At 40.9% G+C, this 20,121-nt stretch overlaps 2 protein-coding genes across 2 annotated transcripts; one reads left to right on the top strand and one right to left on the bottom strand.

Annotated features, from left to right (window-relative positions):
- Positions 1–3: 3 nt before the first annotated feature.
- LOC134031686 (mucin-2-like) lies at positions 4–8,626 on the bottom strand. Its single transcript, XM_062475391.1, has 23 exons — positions 7,896–8,626; positions 7,552–7,752; positions 7,206–7,390; positions 7,029–7,047; positions 6,565–6,707; positions 6,398–6,413; positions 6,151–6,174; positions 5,685–5,885; positions 5,339–5,523; positions 5,081–5,099; positions 4,617–4,759; positions 4,450–4,465; positions 4,209–4,232; positions 3,743–3,943; positions 3,397–3,581; positions 3,139–3,157; positions 2,675–2,817; positions 2,508–2,523; positions 2,267–2,290; positions 1,801–2,001; positions 1,441–1,625; positions 1,148–1,166; positions 4–889 (listed from the first exon to the last, which is right to left on the bottom strand). The coding sequence occupies exons 1-23, from the start codon at positions 7,918–7,920 to the stop codon at positions 384–386; spliced, it is 2,700 nt and encodes an 899-aa protein (XP_062331375.1). The 5' UTR covers positions 7,921–8,626; the 3' UTR covers positions 4–383.
- A 1,900-nt stretch (positions 8,627–10,526) lies between these two features.
- LOC134031335 (heparan sulfate glucosamine 3-O-sulfotransferase 2-like) lies at positions 10,527–13,250 on the top strand. The gene is made up of 2 exons (XM_062474927.1): positions 10,527–11,306; positions 12,147–13,250. The coding sequence occupies exons 1-2, from the start codon at positions 10,822–10,824 to the stop codon at positions 12,763–12,765; spliced, it is 1,104 nt and encodes a 367-aa protein (XP_062330911.1). The 5' UTR covers positions 10,527–10,821; the 3' UTR covers positions 12,766–13,250.
- The last annotated feature ends 6,871 nt before the right edge of the window (positions 13,251–20,121 follow it).

The following is a 20,121-nucleotide window of genomic DNA, read 5'->3' on the forward strand; positions in this document are numbered from 1 at the left end:
GATCATTCAATGTAGAATAAAATAGAGGATACTGTGCTATGATATTATATTTTATTTCAATTCTAAATCCACTTAGTATAGCTAGTTCATGTACCCTTAGTATAGTTAGACTTCATATTAACTTTTTGAAGATTCCTATATGTTTAATGTATGCACCTTCCTGCCAAAGCAAATTCCTTGTCTGTGCAAACTTTCATGGCGATTAAAACCCATTCTGATTCTGATTCTGATAATTATATATTTAATACAGAAAAGAAGGAAAATCATGTTTAAATCTGCACTACATAACATCATACGATAAATTAAAATAGGAGAAACAGAACACGTAATTCTTGTTGGAATTTTCTTCTTTCCTCAAACTCGAATTACAGTAAATTGTCATTCTAGGGGCCTGGGCCTGGGTCTAGAGCTGAGGTTGAGGCTGGGTCGGAGGTTGAGGCTGGGTCTAGAGCTGAGGTTGAGGCTGGGTCTGAAGCTGATGTTAAGGCTGGGTCTGAGGTTGAGGCTGGGTCGGAGGTTGAGGCTGGGTCTTGTGCTGAGGTTGAGGCTGGGTCTGAGGTTGAGGCTGGGTCTGAGGTTGAGGCTGGGTCTGAGGTTGAGACTGGGTCTGGAGGTGAGGTTGAGGCTGGGTCTGGAGGTGAGGTTGAGGCTGGGTCTAGAGCTGATGTTGATACTGGGTCTGAGGTTGAGGCTGGGTCTGGAGCTGAGGTTGAGGCTGGGTCTGGAGGTGATGTTGAGGCTGGGTCTGAGGTTGAGGCTGGGTCTGAGGTCGAGGCTGGGTCTGGAGGTGATGTTGAGGCTGGGTCTGGAGCTGATGTTGAGGCTAGGTCTGAGGTTGAGGCTGGGTCTGAGGTTGAGGCTGGGTCTAGAGCTGATGTTGAGGCTGGGTCTGGAGCCAAACAGAAGGAGACAAGCAGGAAGGATTGTTAAACTCTTTATCTAATCTGCAGATTGCTAATACTTCTTTAATCATCAATACATAAATACAGTACAGGACTTAGTACTACTAACATTAAATAAAGAGATAACAAGTGGTTCTTGACAACATAGATAAACAGAAGAAAGCAAGGCTATAAAAAGAGTGAATGTGTGAAAAAGTAATAGTAAAGACAGATGACAAAGAATAAGTACAGTAAAAGTAGTTTACCTGGACATGGTAATGCCAGCTGCAAAAGAAAATATATTTCAGGTATTGATAAACACTCTGGAAGATTTCACTACCTCACTGAGGCATGTAGACATGGGGGACCCCTAACTGCCAAAGGCTTTTTTTTATACCTCATAATTTAATACAAAATGAGAGGAAACACTGCAAAAAGGTCCACTTTTGGAAAAAGAATAACCCCTTATTCCGCTAGGCTGTCTACGGGCCTGAGTTGCCTAACAATATTGAGTCAAACTGAATAAATAAAAAAAACGGTATTAACGCGGAGGATTTACCTTCTTGATCAATGTTTTGACAGCTGCTTTGTTGTGAGAACATTGCAGTAGTCCTCCCTTACTGTTGTGGAACAGACAGTCCACTGTCAGGATGACATCACTTCTGGTCACATGTCTGCTGGTGTCAGGTATAGTGTAGTCTGTGTTGAAGGTGTGGTGCAGCACCACCAGGATGACAGGTTTACCTGCAGACAAGAGATGGAAGAAAGATAAAACATAGTAATAAGAGTGTTTAGTATTCCTCTTCTGCTGGTAAAACAAAAATATCTCAACAACCAGATCTCAATTGTCTAAATCAAGTGATCCTATGGATGTAAAGGGACAATATTGATGATGTATTGAATGATATAAATTAGTTACCTTCAGGGATCTTACAAAAGGCCTCTTGAATGTTGGTCCCAACTCGACTGATAATGGGACAGAAAGCTATGATGACATCACAGTCCCGTGATGAGCTCCCTAGAGTTACACCTTCTTCAGTTAGCTTTTGCATTAAGTTGTTATGACAACCCAAAGTGTTGCCCGTTGTAAAGGCATAGCATTTCTTCATGTTTGGCTTCCCTGCAAAAAGATAGTTTCATATTCAAGTTTCAAATAAAGCAAGAATTTTGTCAAATATGCAATAATCTCCTTTTGGATTGAATTTAGGAGGCGAACGCATGCCTTTAAAAATAATGAATTTGTCAAATAAGTGAAGACCGTGGACAAAGAACTGCGACATGCTGCATGATGAGGTTCGCAGGTTTAAAAAGTCAAACTACAGTAAAAAGTGACATCAACATAATATTTTTAGTTAAAGCAAAATTAAATCAATCTAATAACTCACCTAAAAATGGTCTTTCCATGGAACCTAAAATAACAGGTAAAATACTATTTGTTGCATTCATTTCAATAGAGAATATGTTGTTGTCGCTTACTGTGGCATTCTGATAGAATTACCCTAACCACACAAGCGTAATACCTAACCACCCTAGCCATAAACCACATTACCAGACTAGAACAAGAAAATAATGTGTTTTTTGGCACCAATTCATTATTAAGAAGCACATAATTATATATTATTTTACCTGAATGTGATGTCAGCTGCAAAAGAACACATTTCAGGTATTGATCAGCACTTTGGAGATTTATCTACCTCACTACCAGTTGTCAAACAATATTGAGTCAAACTGAATAAATAAAATAAACTGTGAAGGGTAAAGTTTTCATCATTCAAACTTTAATTTATATTTACCTTCTTGAAAGATGTTTTGACCTCTGCTTTCCTGTTCGAGGTTAGGCCTGGATGTGAGGTCAAGGGTGGGGCTGGGTTTGGAGCGGGGGGCTGGGCTGGGGCTGGATCTGATGTCGGATACGGGTCTAGAGCTGAGGTTGAGGCTGGAGCCAAACGGAAGGAGACAAGCAGGCAGTATTGTTAAACTCTCTCTCTAATCTGCAGATTGCTAATACTTATAAAACTCAGAATTCAACTGAACTTAGTCACTCAATAAATGAAGAGATTGGCAAAACTCTTTCATCAGCAATACATACATACAGTACAGGACTTAGTACTACTAACATTAAAAGAAGCAATAACATTTAAGTGGTTCTTGACACCATAGATGAACAGAAGAAAGCAAGGCTATAAAATGACTGAATGTGTGAAATAGTAATATTAAAGACAGAGGACAAAGAGTAAGTAAAGTAAAAGTAGTTTACCTGGACATGATGATGCCAGCTGCAAAAGAAAACACATTTCAGGTATTGATGAACACTGGAAGATTTCGCTACCTCACTAACAGTTGCAGGCATGTAGAGGGGGGGGGGTTCAGGGAGTTCGAACACCCCCCCCCCCCCCCCCCCACTGCCAAAGGCCCAGAATTTAAGTCAGTTTTTTTATACCTGATAAATAAATCAATAAAAAAGGAAAAACGGCAAAAGGGGGAAAATCTGAATTCAACGTTTATTTATATTTACCTTCTTGATCAATGTTTTGACAGCTGCTTTGTTGTGAGGACATTGCAGTAGTCCTCCCTGACTGTTGTGGAACAGAAAGTGCACTGTGAGGATGACATCACTTCTGGTCACATGTCTGCTGGTGTCAGGTATAGTGTAGTCTGTGTTGAAGGTGTGGTGCAGCACCACCAGGATGACAGGTTTACCTGCAGACAAGAGATGGAAGAAAGATAAAACATAGTAATAAGAATGTTTAGTATTCCTCTTCTGATGGCTAAACAAAATGATCTCAATTGTCTAAATCAAGTGATCCTATAGATGTAAAGGGACATTATTGATGATGTTTGGAATTATATAAATTAGTTACCATTAGGGATCCTACTTAAGGCCTCTTGAATGTTGGTCCCAACACCACTGATAATGGGACAGAAAGCTATGATGACATCACAGTCCTGTGGTGAGCTCCCTAGAGTTACACCTTCTTCAGTTAGCTTTTGCATTAAGTTGTTATGACAACCCAAAGTGTTGCCCGTTGTAAAGGCATAGCATTTCTTCATGTTTGGCTTCCCTGCAAAAAGATAGTTTCATATTCAAGTTTCAAATAAAGCAAGAATTTTGTCAAATATGCAATAATCTCCTTTTGAATTGAATTTAGGAGGCGAACGCATGCCTTTAAAAATAATGAATTTGTCAAATAAGCGAAGACCGTGGACAAAGAACTGCGACATGCTGCATGATGAGGTTCGCAGGTTTAAAAAGTCAAACTACAGTAAAAAGTGACATCAACATAATATTTTTAGTTAAAGCAAAATTAAATCAATCTAATAACTCACCTAAAAATGGTCTTTCCATGGAACCTAAAATAACAGGTAAAATACTATTTGTTGCATTCATTTCAATAGAGAATATGTTGTTGTCGCTTACTGTGGCATTCTGATAGAATTACCCTAACCACACAAGCGTAATACCTAACCACCCTAGCCATAAACCACATTACCAGACTAGAACAAGAAAATAATGTGTTTTTTGGCACCAATTCATTATTAAGAAGCACATAATTATATATTATTTTACCTGAATGTGATGTCAGCTGCAAAAGAACACATTTCAGGTATTGATCAGCACTTTGGAGATTTATCTACCTCACTACCAGTTGTCAAACAATATTGAGTCAAACTGAATAAATAAAATAAACTGTGAAGGGTAAAGTTTTCATCATTCAAACTTTAATTTATATTTACCTTCTTGAAAGATGTTTTGACCTCTGCTTTCCTGTTCGAGGTTAGGCCTGGATGTGAGGTCAAGGGTGGGGCTGGGTTTGGAGCGGGGGGCTGGGCTGGGGCTGGATCTGATGTCGGATACGGGTCTAGAGCTGAGGTTGAGGCTGGAGCCAAACGGAAGGAGACAAGCAGGCAGTATTGTTAAACTCTCTCTCTAATCTGCAGATTGCTAATACTTATAAAACTCAGAATTCAACTGAACTTAGTCACTCAATAAATGAAGAGATTGGCAAAACTCTTTCATCAGCAATACATACATACAGTACAGGACTTAGTACTACTAACATTAAAAGAAGCAATAACATTTAAGTGGTTCTTGACACCATAGATGAACAGAAGAAAGCAAGGCTATAAAATGACTGAATGTGTGAAATAGTAATATTAAAGACAGAGGACAAAGAGTAAGTAAAGTAAAAGTAGTTTACCTGGACATGATGATGCCAGCTGCAAAAGAAAACACATTTCAGGTATTGATGAACACTGGAAGATTTCGCTACCTCACTAACAGTTGCAGGCATGTAGAGGGGGGGGGGTTCAGGGAGTTCGAACACCCCCCCCCCCCCCCCCCCACTGCCAAAGGCCCAGAATTTAAGTCAGTTTTTTTATACCTGATAAATAAATCAATAAAAAAGGAAAAACGGCAAAAGGGGGAAAATCTGAATTCAACGTTTATTTATATTTACCTTCTTGATCAATGTTTTGACAGCTGCTTTGTTGTGAGGACATTGCAGTAGTCCTCCCTGACTGTTGTGGAACAGAAAGTGCACTGTGAGGATGACATCACTTCTGGTCACATGTCTGCTGGTGTCAGGTATAGTGTAGTCTGTGTTGAAGGTGTGGTGCAGCACCACCAGGATGACAGGTTTACCTGCAGACAAGAGATGGAAGAAAGATAAAACATAGTAATAAGAATGTTTAGTATTCCTCTTCTGATGGCTAAACAAAATGATCTCAATTGTCTAAATCAAGTGATCCTATAGATGTAAAGGGACATTATTGATGATGTTTGGAATTATATAAATTAGTTACCATTAGGGATCCTACTTAAGGCCTCTTGAATGTTGGTCCCAACACCACTGATAATGGGACAGAAAGCTATGATGACATCACAGTCCTGTGGTGAGCTCCCTAGAGTTACACCTTCTTCAGTTAGCTTTTGCATTAAGTTGTTATGACAACCCAAAGTGTTGCCCGTTGTAAAGGCATAGCATTTCTTCATGTTTGGCTTCCCTGCAAAAAGATAGTTTCATATTCAAGTTTCAAATAAAGCAAGAATTTTGTCAAATATGCAATAATCTCCTTTTGAATTGAATTTAGGAGGCGAACGCATGCCTTTAAAAATAATGAATTTGTCAAATAAGCGAAGACCGTGGACAAAGAACTGCGACATGCTGCATGATGAGGTTCGCAGGTTTAAAAAGTCAAACTACAGTAAAAAGTGACATCAACATAATATTTTTAGTTAAAGCAAAATTAAATCAATCTAATAACTCACCTAAAAATGGTCTTTCCATGGAACCTAAAATAACAGGTAAAATACTATTTGTTGCATTCATTTCAATAGAGAATATGTTGTTGTCGCTTACTGTGGCATTCTGATAGAATTACCCTAACCCTAACCACACAAGCGTAATACCTAACCACCCTAGCCATAAACCACATTTCCAGACTAGAACGAGAAAATAATGTGTTTTTTGGCACCAATTCATTATTAAGAAGCACATAATTATATATTATTTTACCTGAATGTGATGTCCGCTGCAAAAGAACACATTTCAGGTATTGATCAGCACTTTGGAGATTTATCTACCTCACTACCAGTTGTCAAACAATATTGAGTCAAACTGAATAAATAAAATAAACTGTGAAGGGTAAAGTTTTCATCATTCAAACTTTAATTTATATTTACCTTCTTGAAAGATGTTTTGACCTCTGCTTTCCTGTTCGAGGTTAGGCCTGGATGTGAGGTCAAGGGTGGGGCTGGGGTTGGAGCGGGGGGCTGGGCTGGGGCTGGATCTGATGTCGGATACGGGTCTAGAGCTGAGGTTGAGGCTGGAGCCAAACGGAAGGAGACAAGCAGGCAGTATTGTTAAACTCTCTCTCTAATCTGCAGATTGCTAATACTTATAAAACCCAGAATTCAACTGAACTTAGTCACTCAATAAATGAAGAGATTGGCAAAACTCTTTCATCAGCAATACATACATACAGTACAGGACTTAGTACTACTAACATTAAAAGAAGCAATAACATTTAAGTGGTTCTTGACACCATAGATGAACAGAAGAAAGCAAGGCTATAAAATGACTGAATGTGTGAAATAGTAATATTAAAGACAGAGGACAAAGAGTAAGTAAAGTAAAAGTAGTTTACCTGGACATGATGATGCCAGCTGCAAAAGAAAACACATTTCAGGTATCGATGAACACTGGAAGATTTCGCCAAAGGCCCAGAATTAAAGTCAGTTTTTTTATACCTGATAAATAAATCAATAAAAAGGAAAAACTGCAAAAGGGGGAAAATCTGAATTCAACGTTTATTTATATTTACCTTCTTGATCAATGTTTTGACAGCTGTGTCATTTTGAGTACATTCCAGTAGTCCCTTGACAGTGTCGTGGAACAGAAAGTCCACTGTGAGGGTGACATCACTTCTGGTCACATGTCTGCTGGTGTCAGGTATAGTGTAGTCTGTGTTGAAGGTGTGGTGCAGCACCACCAGGATGACAGGTTTACCTGCAGATAAGAGATGGAAGAAAGATAAAACATAGTAATGAGAATGTTTAATATTCCTCTTCTGATGGCTAAACAAAATGATCTCAATTGTCTAAATCAAGTGATCCTATAGATGTAAAGGGACAATATTGATGATGTTTGGAATTAAATAAATTAGTTACCATTAGGGATCCTACTTAAGGCCTCTTGAATGTTGGTCCCAACACCACTGATAATGGGACAGAAAGCTATGATGACATCACAGTCCTGTGGTGAGCTCCCTAGAGTTACACCTTCTTCAGTTAGCTTTTGCATTAAGTTGTTATGACAACCCAAAGTGTTGCCCGTTGTAAAGGCATAGCATTTCTTCATGTTTGGCTTCCCTGCAAAAAGATAGTTTCATTTTATTCATAGGAGTAATAATAATACATTTGTAGTTACGTAATAATCTTATTAGTGTGGGCAACACTAAGTTCCTAAAACACTGACGTTTGTACAGGTGTTGTACTGCAAATGTGCAACTTACCAATTCTTGGCCGGAAATTAAACATTTTTTCACTGTGTGAGTAAGAAATGCGTTATTACCACATCACCTTGTCATCTATTACAGTAACACAGCCTGCACCTTCTGGTTGAAAGTTGTGGGTGTGGGATTTTTCCAGAATATTCATATGGGGCTACTTTTATCAAAGAGACTATTTCTTATTCTCAGAAACTCTACTGTCCTTACCCTTAGAAATGTTTGTATATGTACAAATAGCTACCCTCCTACCTACAACATCCTCACGTTCTCCTGTTCAGATTGCGATATTCACATACCTATACAATACCTACTATTCATAAGAACCAATACAAACCAAATATATCCTATCATAGCATATCACATCTGACATACAAGCATGTTTATGTTACGTAACTGCCTCAACAAATGTGTGTCGTTAATAATGACTGGAGAACCACGCTTTCACTTTCATGTTCTAGTAAAAGGGTGCGGAATGACACAGGGGCAGAGTTCCTCCGGCTCTCCGTAGCTGCTGTGTGTGCTGATGTGGATTGAGGAGCGCTGCTGTGTCACGAGCCTGCGCTCCTTCCAAAGTACAGGTGCCTAGAGGGGGTTCTATCGTTGATTCATCTAAAAAATTAAGCCCCCATGCAGCATGAGGCTGGTTTAGACACATATTTTAGATAGATAGGATCTTAAAATGTTTTTTCGCCTGGATACTAAACTATACTAAAACACATTTGAATAACTTAGAAAATTGGTAGGTGTAGCCTACTAATACGTTTTATTCATCGATTATATTGTTTGTGAAGCTGGTTTACACAAGACTGTATGACTGATAATAATGTATTTGCTTTTATAGGTTCATATGCCAGTCTATCTGTTACAAAATTGTACAGTAATGTAAATCTGTTGGTCAGATTTGGTCAGTTCATGACGAACCATCGCTTTCATAAGCCTTTTTTCACCGTAAGACATTGATTGTTACTATTACATTCATGAGACCACCTTACAATAGTTTATATTCCTCACTCGTTGTTGGTTTGGCATATTTGAAAAGTGCCTTTTTGATGCATAATCCTTACCTTTGCGTTTTTGTGTTCTCTCCACAATTTACCGGCAATAGATTAGCGCCTTACTTTCATTTTCACTTCTGAAACAACACCTCCTACGTCACATACTGTCAGTCGCGAGTCGATTGGTGTAGGCCTATGCAGTGTTAGGTCAATGTGTGTAAGAGTGAATCTTGAGGAATTCAACCACTAGATGGTAGCACGGTTCTTGAGCATACAAAGAAAGAGACGGACGGACGGACGGACGGACGGACGGACGGACGGACGGACGGACGGACGGACGGACGGACGGACGGACGGACGGACGGACGGACGGACGGACGGACAGACAGACAGACAGACAGACAGACAGACAGACAGACAGACAGAGAGAGAGAGAGAGAGAGAGAGAGAGAGAGAGAGAGAGAGAGAGAGAGAGAGAGAGAGAATCCTGATGGCAAAACTGTCTGTCTGTTTTGTTGTTGTTGCTTTATCTCTGTTCCTCAACATAATTTATTTTGTCAAGAGAGGTCTGTCATGAGAGTTTAAGTACTTATTTCCCATTGTATAGCCAAGTACAGAAAAGTACTTTTAAGTATAGGCCAATATGATTTTACATTACATTTTGTGAGTGTCCGATCAGGTTTTGCTTAGACTAATCGGATACCGGCTTGCCCCGCGGTTGACTGTGTTCTTCATTAATCTGTAGGCCTACAGGTGTCACAATAGCTACTGCGATGATAACATTTAATCATATTTCTCTCTATAACCACACACAGACACAGTCCAGTCGTAAACGCAGGTTTGATTTAGCCCAATACCCGCCCTCTTCTATGGGTGAAAACTCATTCAGGAAACGGATTGTTGAGCGGGGCTGTCCGACCAGCCCAATAAATCATTCTTTAATCAGAGCGCCATGAGATTAGGTGCGGACACTCAAGGGAGCGCAGTGTGACACCTGGATTTTTCCGCCTCCCTGTATGTCAGGGTTAAGCGCTCAACACGCTCAACGTTTCCTTTCCTTTCCTTGTCTAGTTTGTCAGCATTTGTTTCGATGATCCATTCTCCACCCAGCCGACAAACTACTGAGGGTGTGGGTCGTGGGTCGCGGATCTGTACCCCTTTTTGCCCCCCCAACCCCCCTCCATGACCTGTAGACACCCAACGTTATCTCAGCCTCACGGTAACAGAAGTAGCACTAAACTGTTCAGCATCCATACACCAACATGTGCTTCACACTGTTTCTGCTTAATTGTATCAATAATTTGGCCAAACGCACCAACATAAACTACATTTGTGGCTTCTGCGTTACCTTAAAATGTGTAATCAGTCTTAATATGGTTATCGTTTGCTTAACAATGTGCGTGGCAATAATTTAAAAAAAGTGCCTATAGTAACTGACGTCAGGGGCACATCTGAATTTTTCTCCATGCTCTTTCATTTGACATGCAGTCTCGAGGAGATCCAGCGAGAGTGCGTCCGTTCTAGCCAGCTCGTGCACAACGAGTGCAGGAATAGGTTCAAGTTGCTGTTTTTTGTTGTTGTTGCGAGTTTTAGCATATAGTATTACATTGTTGATATGCTGATTTGATACCAATATGGATTACAGTACTTTTGTCTCATGTTAACATTATTTCAGGGCTTGCTTTAATGGAAAGTAGCAAAACATATTGAAAACCACGAGCTTTTTTCGGGGAGGAATCGAGTGGAATACCTTATAGCGGACACCAAATGCGGTTTGCTACAGTTTGGATTATATTCTACTGTTCACTGTAGCCTAAACGGTGGCATGAAAAACGAATGTTTAATTGCTCAAGATTATTGAAGATATCAAACGAAAACGCAGTTGCCAAGTAATAAATCAACTAAAAACATGAACCATCTACTCCCATGGAGACATGCTTATTTTACACAGAGTTGTGCCGTTTTCATCTAAACTCACACGGACGTGTATTTGCTTGTTCTCTCTCTCTCTTTCCCTGTCATATTTACTATACTGTCTTCTCTTCTCCTCTGAAATGGTCATGCTAAAGGCAAGTGATCCAACGCAGAACTGTCTTCGCGTCAGGAGCTATGGTGGCAAAAAACTTAGAAAATCTATAGCTTGCACTTTGTCATTGGATGCGATACGGAATGATATATCACACGGCCAAGGATATATTCGCAACACACTCCGGAATAACACAGTTGATAGTTCATGGAACAATTTGGGTACGGTGAAGTTTGGGAATAAAAAGCTTCCCAAAGCCATCATAGTCGGCGTAAAGAAGGGCGGGACGAGGGCTGTCTTGGAATTCATAAGAATCCACCCAGATGTGAGGGCAGTCGGAACCGAGACACATTTTTTCGACAGAAATTATGACCGTGGCTTAGACTGGTACAGGTAACAGTATAAACCTGCAAAAACGACACTTTCTGGATAAGCCCTCTTTATCCCACAATTTGAAAGACCTGTTAGTTTTAATTAATGTACGTTAATTACGTACGTGCATATGGGCCAATACATGGGCCAATACATGGTTTAGCCATGCCAGTCTCTTCCAAACGGAGCAATACCCAACTCAGTAACTTAAAAACATAAAATACATAAAAACTACTAATACAGTTTATTCCATAACATTCCCATGTTGTTGTTTTCTAGTAGTCAGCTGTAAAATGTTAGAAAACATCTTTCTGTTCCTAAAACTATGGTGGCCTACTTATTTGGCCCAGAAATGACCCAGAGCCACTGTCCTCCATCGGATCCCCATTCTGTTAGTGATTTATTACTCTTAAACTTGGGACTTGGCCAGTGAAACATGAAAGACATCCCGGCCAATTCTCCTGAGACGCAGCCTGCTGTGCCCCCGCTGCCTTTTGATGTCATTATTATTGGGAACCTGGAAACTGTCACCATATCTATGTTTCCCTCAAGGAGCATGTATACAAACTAAGGAGGGAACCAAATCAACATAATCTTATAATAGAACATATTTAATTGGCAATTACACCCCGTATGATTGATTCAGTATGCACATTCTTACATTACTGATCGCTAAACGTCAATATCAACTACCTGTGTTTTTCCACAAGTGATGGTGGAATCTGCATATTGCTGCGGTCACATCAGTGGACACAGGGACATTTTTACAGGGGCACTGGCCCCTGGAGGCCCCCGTGTAGAACTGCCACTGGGTCACATTCATGTTACTTCCTTGTCTGTGTCTGTATTCTCTCTATCCAGGGGCTTAATGCCACGGACGCTTGACAGCCAGATCACCATGGAGAAGACGCCTAGCTACTTCGTTACCAGAGAGACGCCCCGCCGGATCTCTACCATGGCCCGGGACACCAAGCTGATCGTCGTGGTGCGTGACCCCGTCACCCGAGCGATATCTGACTACACCCAGACTTTGTCCAAAACGCCCGAGCTTCCAAGCTTCCAGGAGCTCTCCTTCCGGAACCAGAGTCTGGGCCTGGTGGATACCTCCTGGAACGCCATCCGGATTGGCCTGTACGCTCTGCACCTGGAGAACTGGCTGCGTTACTTCCCCCTGGCTCAGATCCACTTCGTTAACGGGGAGCGGCTGATCGCGGACCCGGCTGGGGAGCTAGCCCGTGTGCAGGACTTCCTGGGGCTGAAGCGCATCGTCACAGACAAGCACTTCTACTTCAACAGGACCAAGGGTTTCCCCTGCCTCAAGAAGCCTGAGAGCAGCAGCTCGCCTCGCTGCCTGGGCAAGTCCAAGGGCAGGACTCACGTTCAGATAGACCCGGACGCCATCGAGCAGCTAAGAGAGTTCTATAGGCCCCACAACGACAAATTTTATGAAATGGTGGGTCACGATTTTAAGTGGGACTAGAGAGTTTTTGATAGAGGATCCATAAGGAGAGACGAGGTGTCTTCCAGGAATGCAAGCACTTTTTCAAAGGATTCTTGGATGTGCATGAGGTTTATGTATTAGAAAATCTGGACAGGATTTGTTTCACACAAGTTTGTAGTTTGCAATAAGTAAAAAGAGTTGGCCTGTGACACGCTTTGCTTTAAAAACTAATTAGCATGTCATGTCACCCTTTTTTTCAAATACATAGACATAGTATTAGCACTCCAATCATCTTCATTCTGTTACTGGCTACAATATATGTGAGCACCAGAATTCTGCAACAGGAAAACTTTCAAACAGCAATATATGCACTTATGACTGATTAAGACCTTTCGATCGATTTGTGAATCACCATGACCTAGTTTTGTCATTAACCAGGTACAGTTCACACATGTTTAAAAATGATAACAATCTGTAACAGAAAAAGTGTAATACTGAACTGTTGTTTACTATCATGATGCCAGGAATCGATTGTCTTGGTTAATAAACACACAACAGCTCACATGATCCCACTCCTGTCTGGAGAGGTAAACCCACCCACTGAAAACTCACCATCCATAAGATGAAGAAAGATGAGATAAATGCACTAAAAGCCACCTGCTAACAGTCAAGGTACTTCTAATAAATGTTTTCACTTAATGGCTTTACTTTAAATGGCTAGGTATAGATGTTCTCAGACTTCTCTAATTTAGGTGTTTTCTTCCCTGTAGTCTTTTGTCTTTCTAAAGATATAGCCAAGATATATACATTTTTGTTCTTGTGTAATCTTATTGAACGCTTTCTATCATAAATCTAGCTCAGTCGACCATCAGTGTTGGGAGAAAACCAGTCTGGGTCTCCCCACAGAAAAATAAAGATTGCATTTGTATGGATAACTTCTCTGCATGTGATAATGAAAATGTTATTGTATCACATCCTCCATCCTTATCAGTTACTGCTTGACGATGGGCAAGGATTTTGGCAAGCTACTTAGATGTTTTGATTGGAGACGGAATATATCCGTGGGGTTCAGAATTCCAGCCCGTTCTCAAAGACAAAGGAGAGAACGTCTAGTTGTGGCAGGTTGTCAGATAGATTCTGTGCCGACTAGTGACATGATTGCATTGAAAAAGTTCGGATTTCGGTAGGAATGTACCAAGTGGGCTTTCTAAGGCTGTGCCTGGGGCTCACTCAATGAGAGAACTGCAGTGACAAAACGGCTCGTCATAGCTGTCTGTATTTTTCCATGGGAAGCCAGTCTGAGGAGACACTGCCCATGAAATAGTTGGTAAGTCTTGGGAGAGAGCATGCAGAGTAGTTTGCACATTCACACATTTCTTCTTTATTTACTTTCTTTATAATTTAAGAAGTAGAAAGTACAGATATTTGTGTAAAAAATGTAAGGAGTGAAGGTAAAAAATAAATAGTGAAGCAAAGTACTGACAACAGAAAAATCTACTCTGCTCATGATCACATTTTATAGACAGATTCTGTAAAAAAAAACTGTAAGACACTGTAAGAAACTAAAACGATGGGATTCTCATTCCTTTACAGACCTAGGTGTTTTTCCTTCGTCATTAAGAAGAGGAGGAATTTAAAACAGGATTTCACTGTCCAGTGAAATATAGGACGCCAGTTCTCCTGTGTCATCCACTCACTGTACCTCTGAGCTTTGACACTGTTATTTAACAGTCAAACTGCAAATAAAGGCTCTTCTCATTAAAATTACCCACAAGAACTTTTCCTATGCAGACCTACATGTGACTGTACAGAACTCCCGCTTTGAAATATACATTGCCGACACAGAATTCATTATGTGGTGCTAAAACCACATGTACTCTCTCTCTCCCACTATCTCTAACGATCTCTCTCATCGCCATCTGTCTAACTGTCTCATTTTTTTCCTTTCTCTCTGTCTCCCTGTCTTTCCGAACATTCATTAAACCTAGAGGACCTCCTGGTTTGGCGGAGGCAGGGGGGGAAGGGAACGGGTTACTGCCGCCTCCTCTGCTCCTCCTGTCATGCTCCACCCTCTGAAGATCATTTCTAGGGCCTGTTGAGGACACACAGGTGAGCTCCTATCCAACAGGCACGGTTAGAGGCAGCTCTCGGTGTGGTACACATGGGTCCTAATTAGGCCTCTGGGCTGGAGCGGAAAGATTCCCCCGAACACACATCAGCCACTGTCTGATTAGACCTGTGGCAGAGGAAGCCTCTCCTGAGATTGCCTGCGGGTCAAGGCCCTTTTCTCTCCCCACGATTTCTCTTCTCTCCTCTCTCGTCTGTCTTTCCTCTCTTTCTCTGTCTCTCTGAATTTATGGACCAGAAAGTACAGTATGTATGTTTTCTCTCAGTAAGGAAATTGTGCACAGGTAGGGAAGCCAGGGAATTGTGATAAAGATACCTACCAACAATCCAAAAAACACGAACAGCTTTTATACGACATCTCTCATGGTTTGGCACACTTATCTCTTCAATTTCATTTTAGCTAGCAAGTCATCATAGCACACACAGGATCCAGGCAAAGCATAAATCTGCCCACATATTTTAGATATATTATGGAGAAGTGTGTACTGAGTGAGTCGATGGGTATTCAACTGGCATGGTTTTCATTCAAAGAGAATATATATCCTCAAGCTGGCCTGTGAAGGTGGAGAAAGTCCTTTAGTTTTCATGCTCTTTCAGTTCAGTACTTATTACTGTAATCACATTCTGTTCTACACCCCTACCGATTATAATCATGCAGTGTTGTATAGTTGATGAATCAAGACAGTGCATTAACCTCATCAAGCACTTTTAAGTAAACTCCATTTGAGATTCCCTAGGACTTGATTGTTCTTTGGTATGAGCGTGACACCAATAGCAGGTAAAACTGCAGCTCAGAGGAGGCAGACATGCTGTTCCAGGTTCAGCTACATTTGAGGTTTCCTGCTGCAGGGACGACAGAATGTCCCAGTGGTAACCTCGCTAGTGGCTGTAGAACCATATTAACATGAAGGGCTGACAGGAGTGGCACCGTCCCCAGAACCTAATGACACAAGAGATACATTCTCCTACTACCTGCCCTTCACCATAAACCAAACCTGAAAAGCCCTGTAGAGATTGTGTCTGTAAATGAGTGTGTATGTGTGTGTGTGTGTGTGTGTGTGTGTGTGTGTGTGTGTGTGTGTGTGTGTGTGTGTGAGAGAGAGAGAGAGAGAGAGAGAGAGAGAGAGAGAGAGAGAGAGAAGCAGAAACAGAAACAGAAACAGAGAGCAAGAGGGATCACAGTGAAATGGATTTCAGCATATAGGAAGTAAAGAAGGACCGGCTGATATTTTAACTCGACATGAAGATGAAAAATAAAAAAGATGAATCTGCACTCTTGGTCTCCTCCTGGCCTGAGATAAATTGATTGCTATCATCATTAAAATAATGAAACACAACAATAGGTCATTTCACATACATATTACACTGCTCTGCTCTGTACTAGATATTCTTGTATTATATTTTCTAATGTATTAATATGACATAAGGTCGAGTTACCAGCGTTACACTAAAAAAGGTAGTAGTAATGGTTACTTTTTACTTGAGTATATGACAGAGCCCATACTTCTTTACTTCAACTTGAGTGAAAAAGTGTAGTTAATACTTCAACTTTTACCCAAGTCTTTTAAAACATGAGTTTCTGTACTTCTACCTGAGTGAAAGATGTGTGTACATTTGCCATCTCTGGATTACTTTTAGCCTACCAGCAAACATACAGTACAGCACATCTATTTCAGTCCTCAAATCTGCACTACAGATTGGCTGGTGACTTGCAACCTTTTCTCAAGTCTTCCGAAGAGAAGACAATCTGAGAAATACCAGACAATAAAAGACATCTCTGATGTGCCTCTGTTCTCTGAAGTTCAGCACACAACCTCCAAATTAGAAACAGCTGTTCATAGCCATTGCCTTGTTGTTGTATGAATTTGTCAGTTTGGTGAAAGCCAGTTTTCTCCCCGTTTGTAAGGAGTAGAGACCGTAGGTAGAGGACTGATTAAAAACGAGAGACGGCCAGGCCTCGGAGGTCCTCTCTCCAGGAGTTGTGTTCTAATTAGGCAGCGTGCCTCACATCTTCTCCAGGAGAATAACAAGCCCTACCCTGAGCACACCGAGAGATGAACCTCCCTGTTCAGGCTGACACTGATGAAAACACATCCTGATGTAGAAACATTTTCCAGGCTGTGTGTCTGCACACCTACACAAACAACCGATGTACAGGAAATTTGAAGTGGCTCCCAGCACAAGGACTTTCTAGAGTTTTAGATCTGAACTCTGGACAGAGGGCAGTGTGCGAGATTAAGTGATATGCGTTTTATTGATTTAAAGATTATTCAGATTACCATGATATGTCTTAATCTCACACTAAGCAGAAAAAACTTTTAAGCAATTAATTTACAGTGTGTGGAACATATATTCCGAGTTTAAATAACTTTAACCAGTTAACCAAAATTAATTATGTCTCTGTTGTTTTACAGTACCATTTCAAGGTTCAGAACCTGATATTTAAAAAATGGATTTAAAAGTTTGACAGTTCAGACAGAAATTGATGCAATTACTGTCATCTCTGGACTGTGAAACCAAAAGATTCATGCTGGGGATATTGACTGACTTTGATTGGTTGAACGGATGGATAATTTAGGAAAAACAAGAGTTGGCATAGATTTGTGAGACCCAGAAAAACACATTCTGCTTCATAGTACGCGAAATATACCATTTACTATTTAATACACAAGAATGATTTGAAGGGAAGCCTAAAAGAAACATGTTTAAACCTTTGATATCACATTAGACATCTTTGATGGAGGGATTTCTCCCTTCAGGAAAGTGCATGTCATTATCACACACACATAAGCATGTATGCCTACAAACAGATTATCCCCCTCTGAGGAAAGATAGAATCAGATTGGATGTCAGATGATGTAGACAGTTGCGCTCATCACAGCTTTAATGAATACATTACCTTTTAGGTTCCTCCAAACACCTATTTTTTGAAAAGGCCAGAGATACACACCCTAGGCTCTGAGGAACTAAAACACAAACATCCATTCACACTAAGTGTTCAATACAAACATCCCGAACCAACATGCGTTTGTCTGTGTGTGTGTGTGTGTCTCAGTTTCTCAAACCCATGCGCATGCGCATGGGTTTGAGTACCAGTGATTTGTGAAATTTCAAAGTATTTTTGCCTCCATGCCCATACCACAACATCAAGGCTACCCCACACTCCCCTCAAAACCCAACTTTTTTCTTTAGTCAGACTTAAATTTGACCTTAAAAATAAAACTTAAATAAATATACGTAGCAAGCAACCAGGAAAAAACAATAAAAAGAATCTTACGGCGTAAGAAATAAATTACTTGTAAATCCAAAGATATCTGTAACAACAACAAGAAAAATAGATATATTTTTTGTCAGGTAGAGAACAAACCAGCAACATCACATGAATTTGACTGACATCTCTCCAGTTCTTCTCATTATTCCTGTGAAGTTGGTCCAGATATTTTGGTGCCAGAAACCACGTTGGCTGATGCAGCAGTCCTGTAATGTACGTCTGTGTGTCTGCCAACCAGCTGGAGGAAGCATCATCAAGCTCTCGATCACTCACATCACAAACAGCTGATGGAGTAGGACGGTCCTGGAGGATGCATGTTGGATTAGACTGAGGACATCTAGCAGGAATGCTACATAGTCCCATAGCATTGTAGTATTGTGGGCTCCTTTCAGAAAGGCAAATCTGAGAGGTTGTCTGCATTATTCAGGTGGCTTTGGTCTGTGGTGGCACTGGTTCTTGGTACACTTCATTATTTCCTTTAGACATTACTGTCATCATGATGATCAACTGAGTGTGTCAATGAGCCTGATAGAGTCCAAACTAACCAGAAAAACTGCATTGACGAACATATGATTGAGTTGAGCACCTCAACAATGCAGGTGTCAACGGTACTGTCATTTTTCTATAGCCTTGGTCAACTGATAGGTAAATACATTGGATTATAATACAATAAAGCTTTGTGGAAACTTAAATTGAAAGTTTTCTACTGTACAGTTGGAGCCTTTACTGAAAGGATCTGTCCATGGTCCTGAAAAGGCATCTAACGCTTTCTAATACACAATATATTTTCTTATCCCAGCTCTCTGCCTCGGGTTATATAACGTTGCTGCGCTGGGGCCATTTGGCATCGCATCATCATACATATTACATCACCTAAAGAGCTTCTGTATCAAGATGCACTCCGACATGTTGGATTTTTAATCTCCAATTAAAAAGGAATTAAAGTAGCGCAGTCGGACTCAAGAGGAGAGAAATAATTGACATACTCTTTCCACATCCAAGTAAATTATTGACTTTGTTTTTCATTTGCTGCAGAAATGTACTCGCCATTGGGAGTTGCCATGGTCTCTGCTCAGGAAGAACGGGGAAGATGGTGATGAGCTGCTCTACCACAGCAGACAGGAGGAAGTGTAGACGGAGGGATGGAAAAGAGAGAGAGAGAGAGAGAGAGAGAGAGAGAGAGAGAGAGAGAGAGAGAGAGAGAGAGAGAAAGAGAGAGAGAGAGAGAGAGAGAGTCTCTCTGTAGACGGAGGGATAAAGAGCAACATGACAGGGGGAAGCACGAATCAAGGGAGGGAGAGAAGAATGCAGGAAAGATAGCAAGGAAGGGAGTGAGGAAGGAAGGAAGGAAGGAAGGGGAGGGAGGGAGCATTAGCATGCCTACTAACTCTCTGGATGTACTGTAGGTGGAGCAATTCGGGAGAGGAGACTTTTAACAATCTCCAAAAGACAACCACAAAAATAACTTTCCTTCGGATTTCAAAAACTCACATCATCAATCTAGCTGGTATAAAGTGGTAGGCTCCACCTCTCTCTCTTCGCCTCACTAATAACGTTCAGCGTCCACAGAGAGAGTCTTAAAATGGATTCTTTCAGGCTAGGCATCAAGGAATAGAGATGGCCCCAGGAGACACCATGAGATGATCAATAAGAGGAGATTGGCTGTCTACATATTGCAGGGCTCAGCAACCCAGAAAAATATCTGATCTAGACTGTAATCAACACACTGAACGTATAATCCTAAGAAGACAAGACATAATTTCCAGGTTCACGTGTTAAATAGGGATTGTAAACAAGTCACAGATTCTTCCTCTCAGGTATTGCTAATTGGATCTACAACACAACAGACAGGAGACTATCTCACTCAGTGCCAGAACAATTAGACCTTCTGATCAGATGGGGTCAGGTGGCTGAGCGGTTAGGGGAATCAGGCTATTAATCAGACGGTTGCCGGTTCGATTATGGCCGTGCAAAATGACGTTGTGTCCTTGGGCAAG

This window comes from Osmerus eperlanus, chromosome 12 (genome assembly GCF_963692335.1).
Source record: "Osmerus eperlanus chromosome 12, fOsmEpe2.1, whole genome shotgun sequence".
NCBI classification, from domain to species: domain Eukaryota; kingdom Metazoa; phylum Chordata; class Actinopteri; order Osmeriformes; family Osmeridae; genus Osmerus; species Osmerus eperlanus.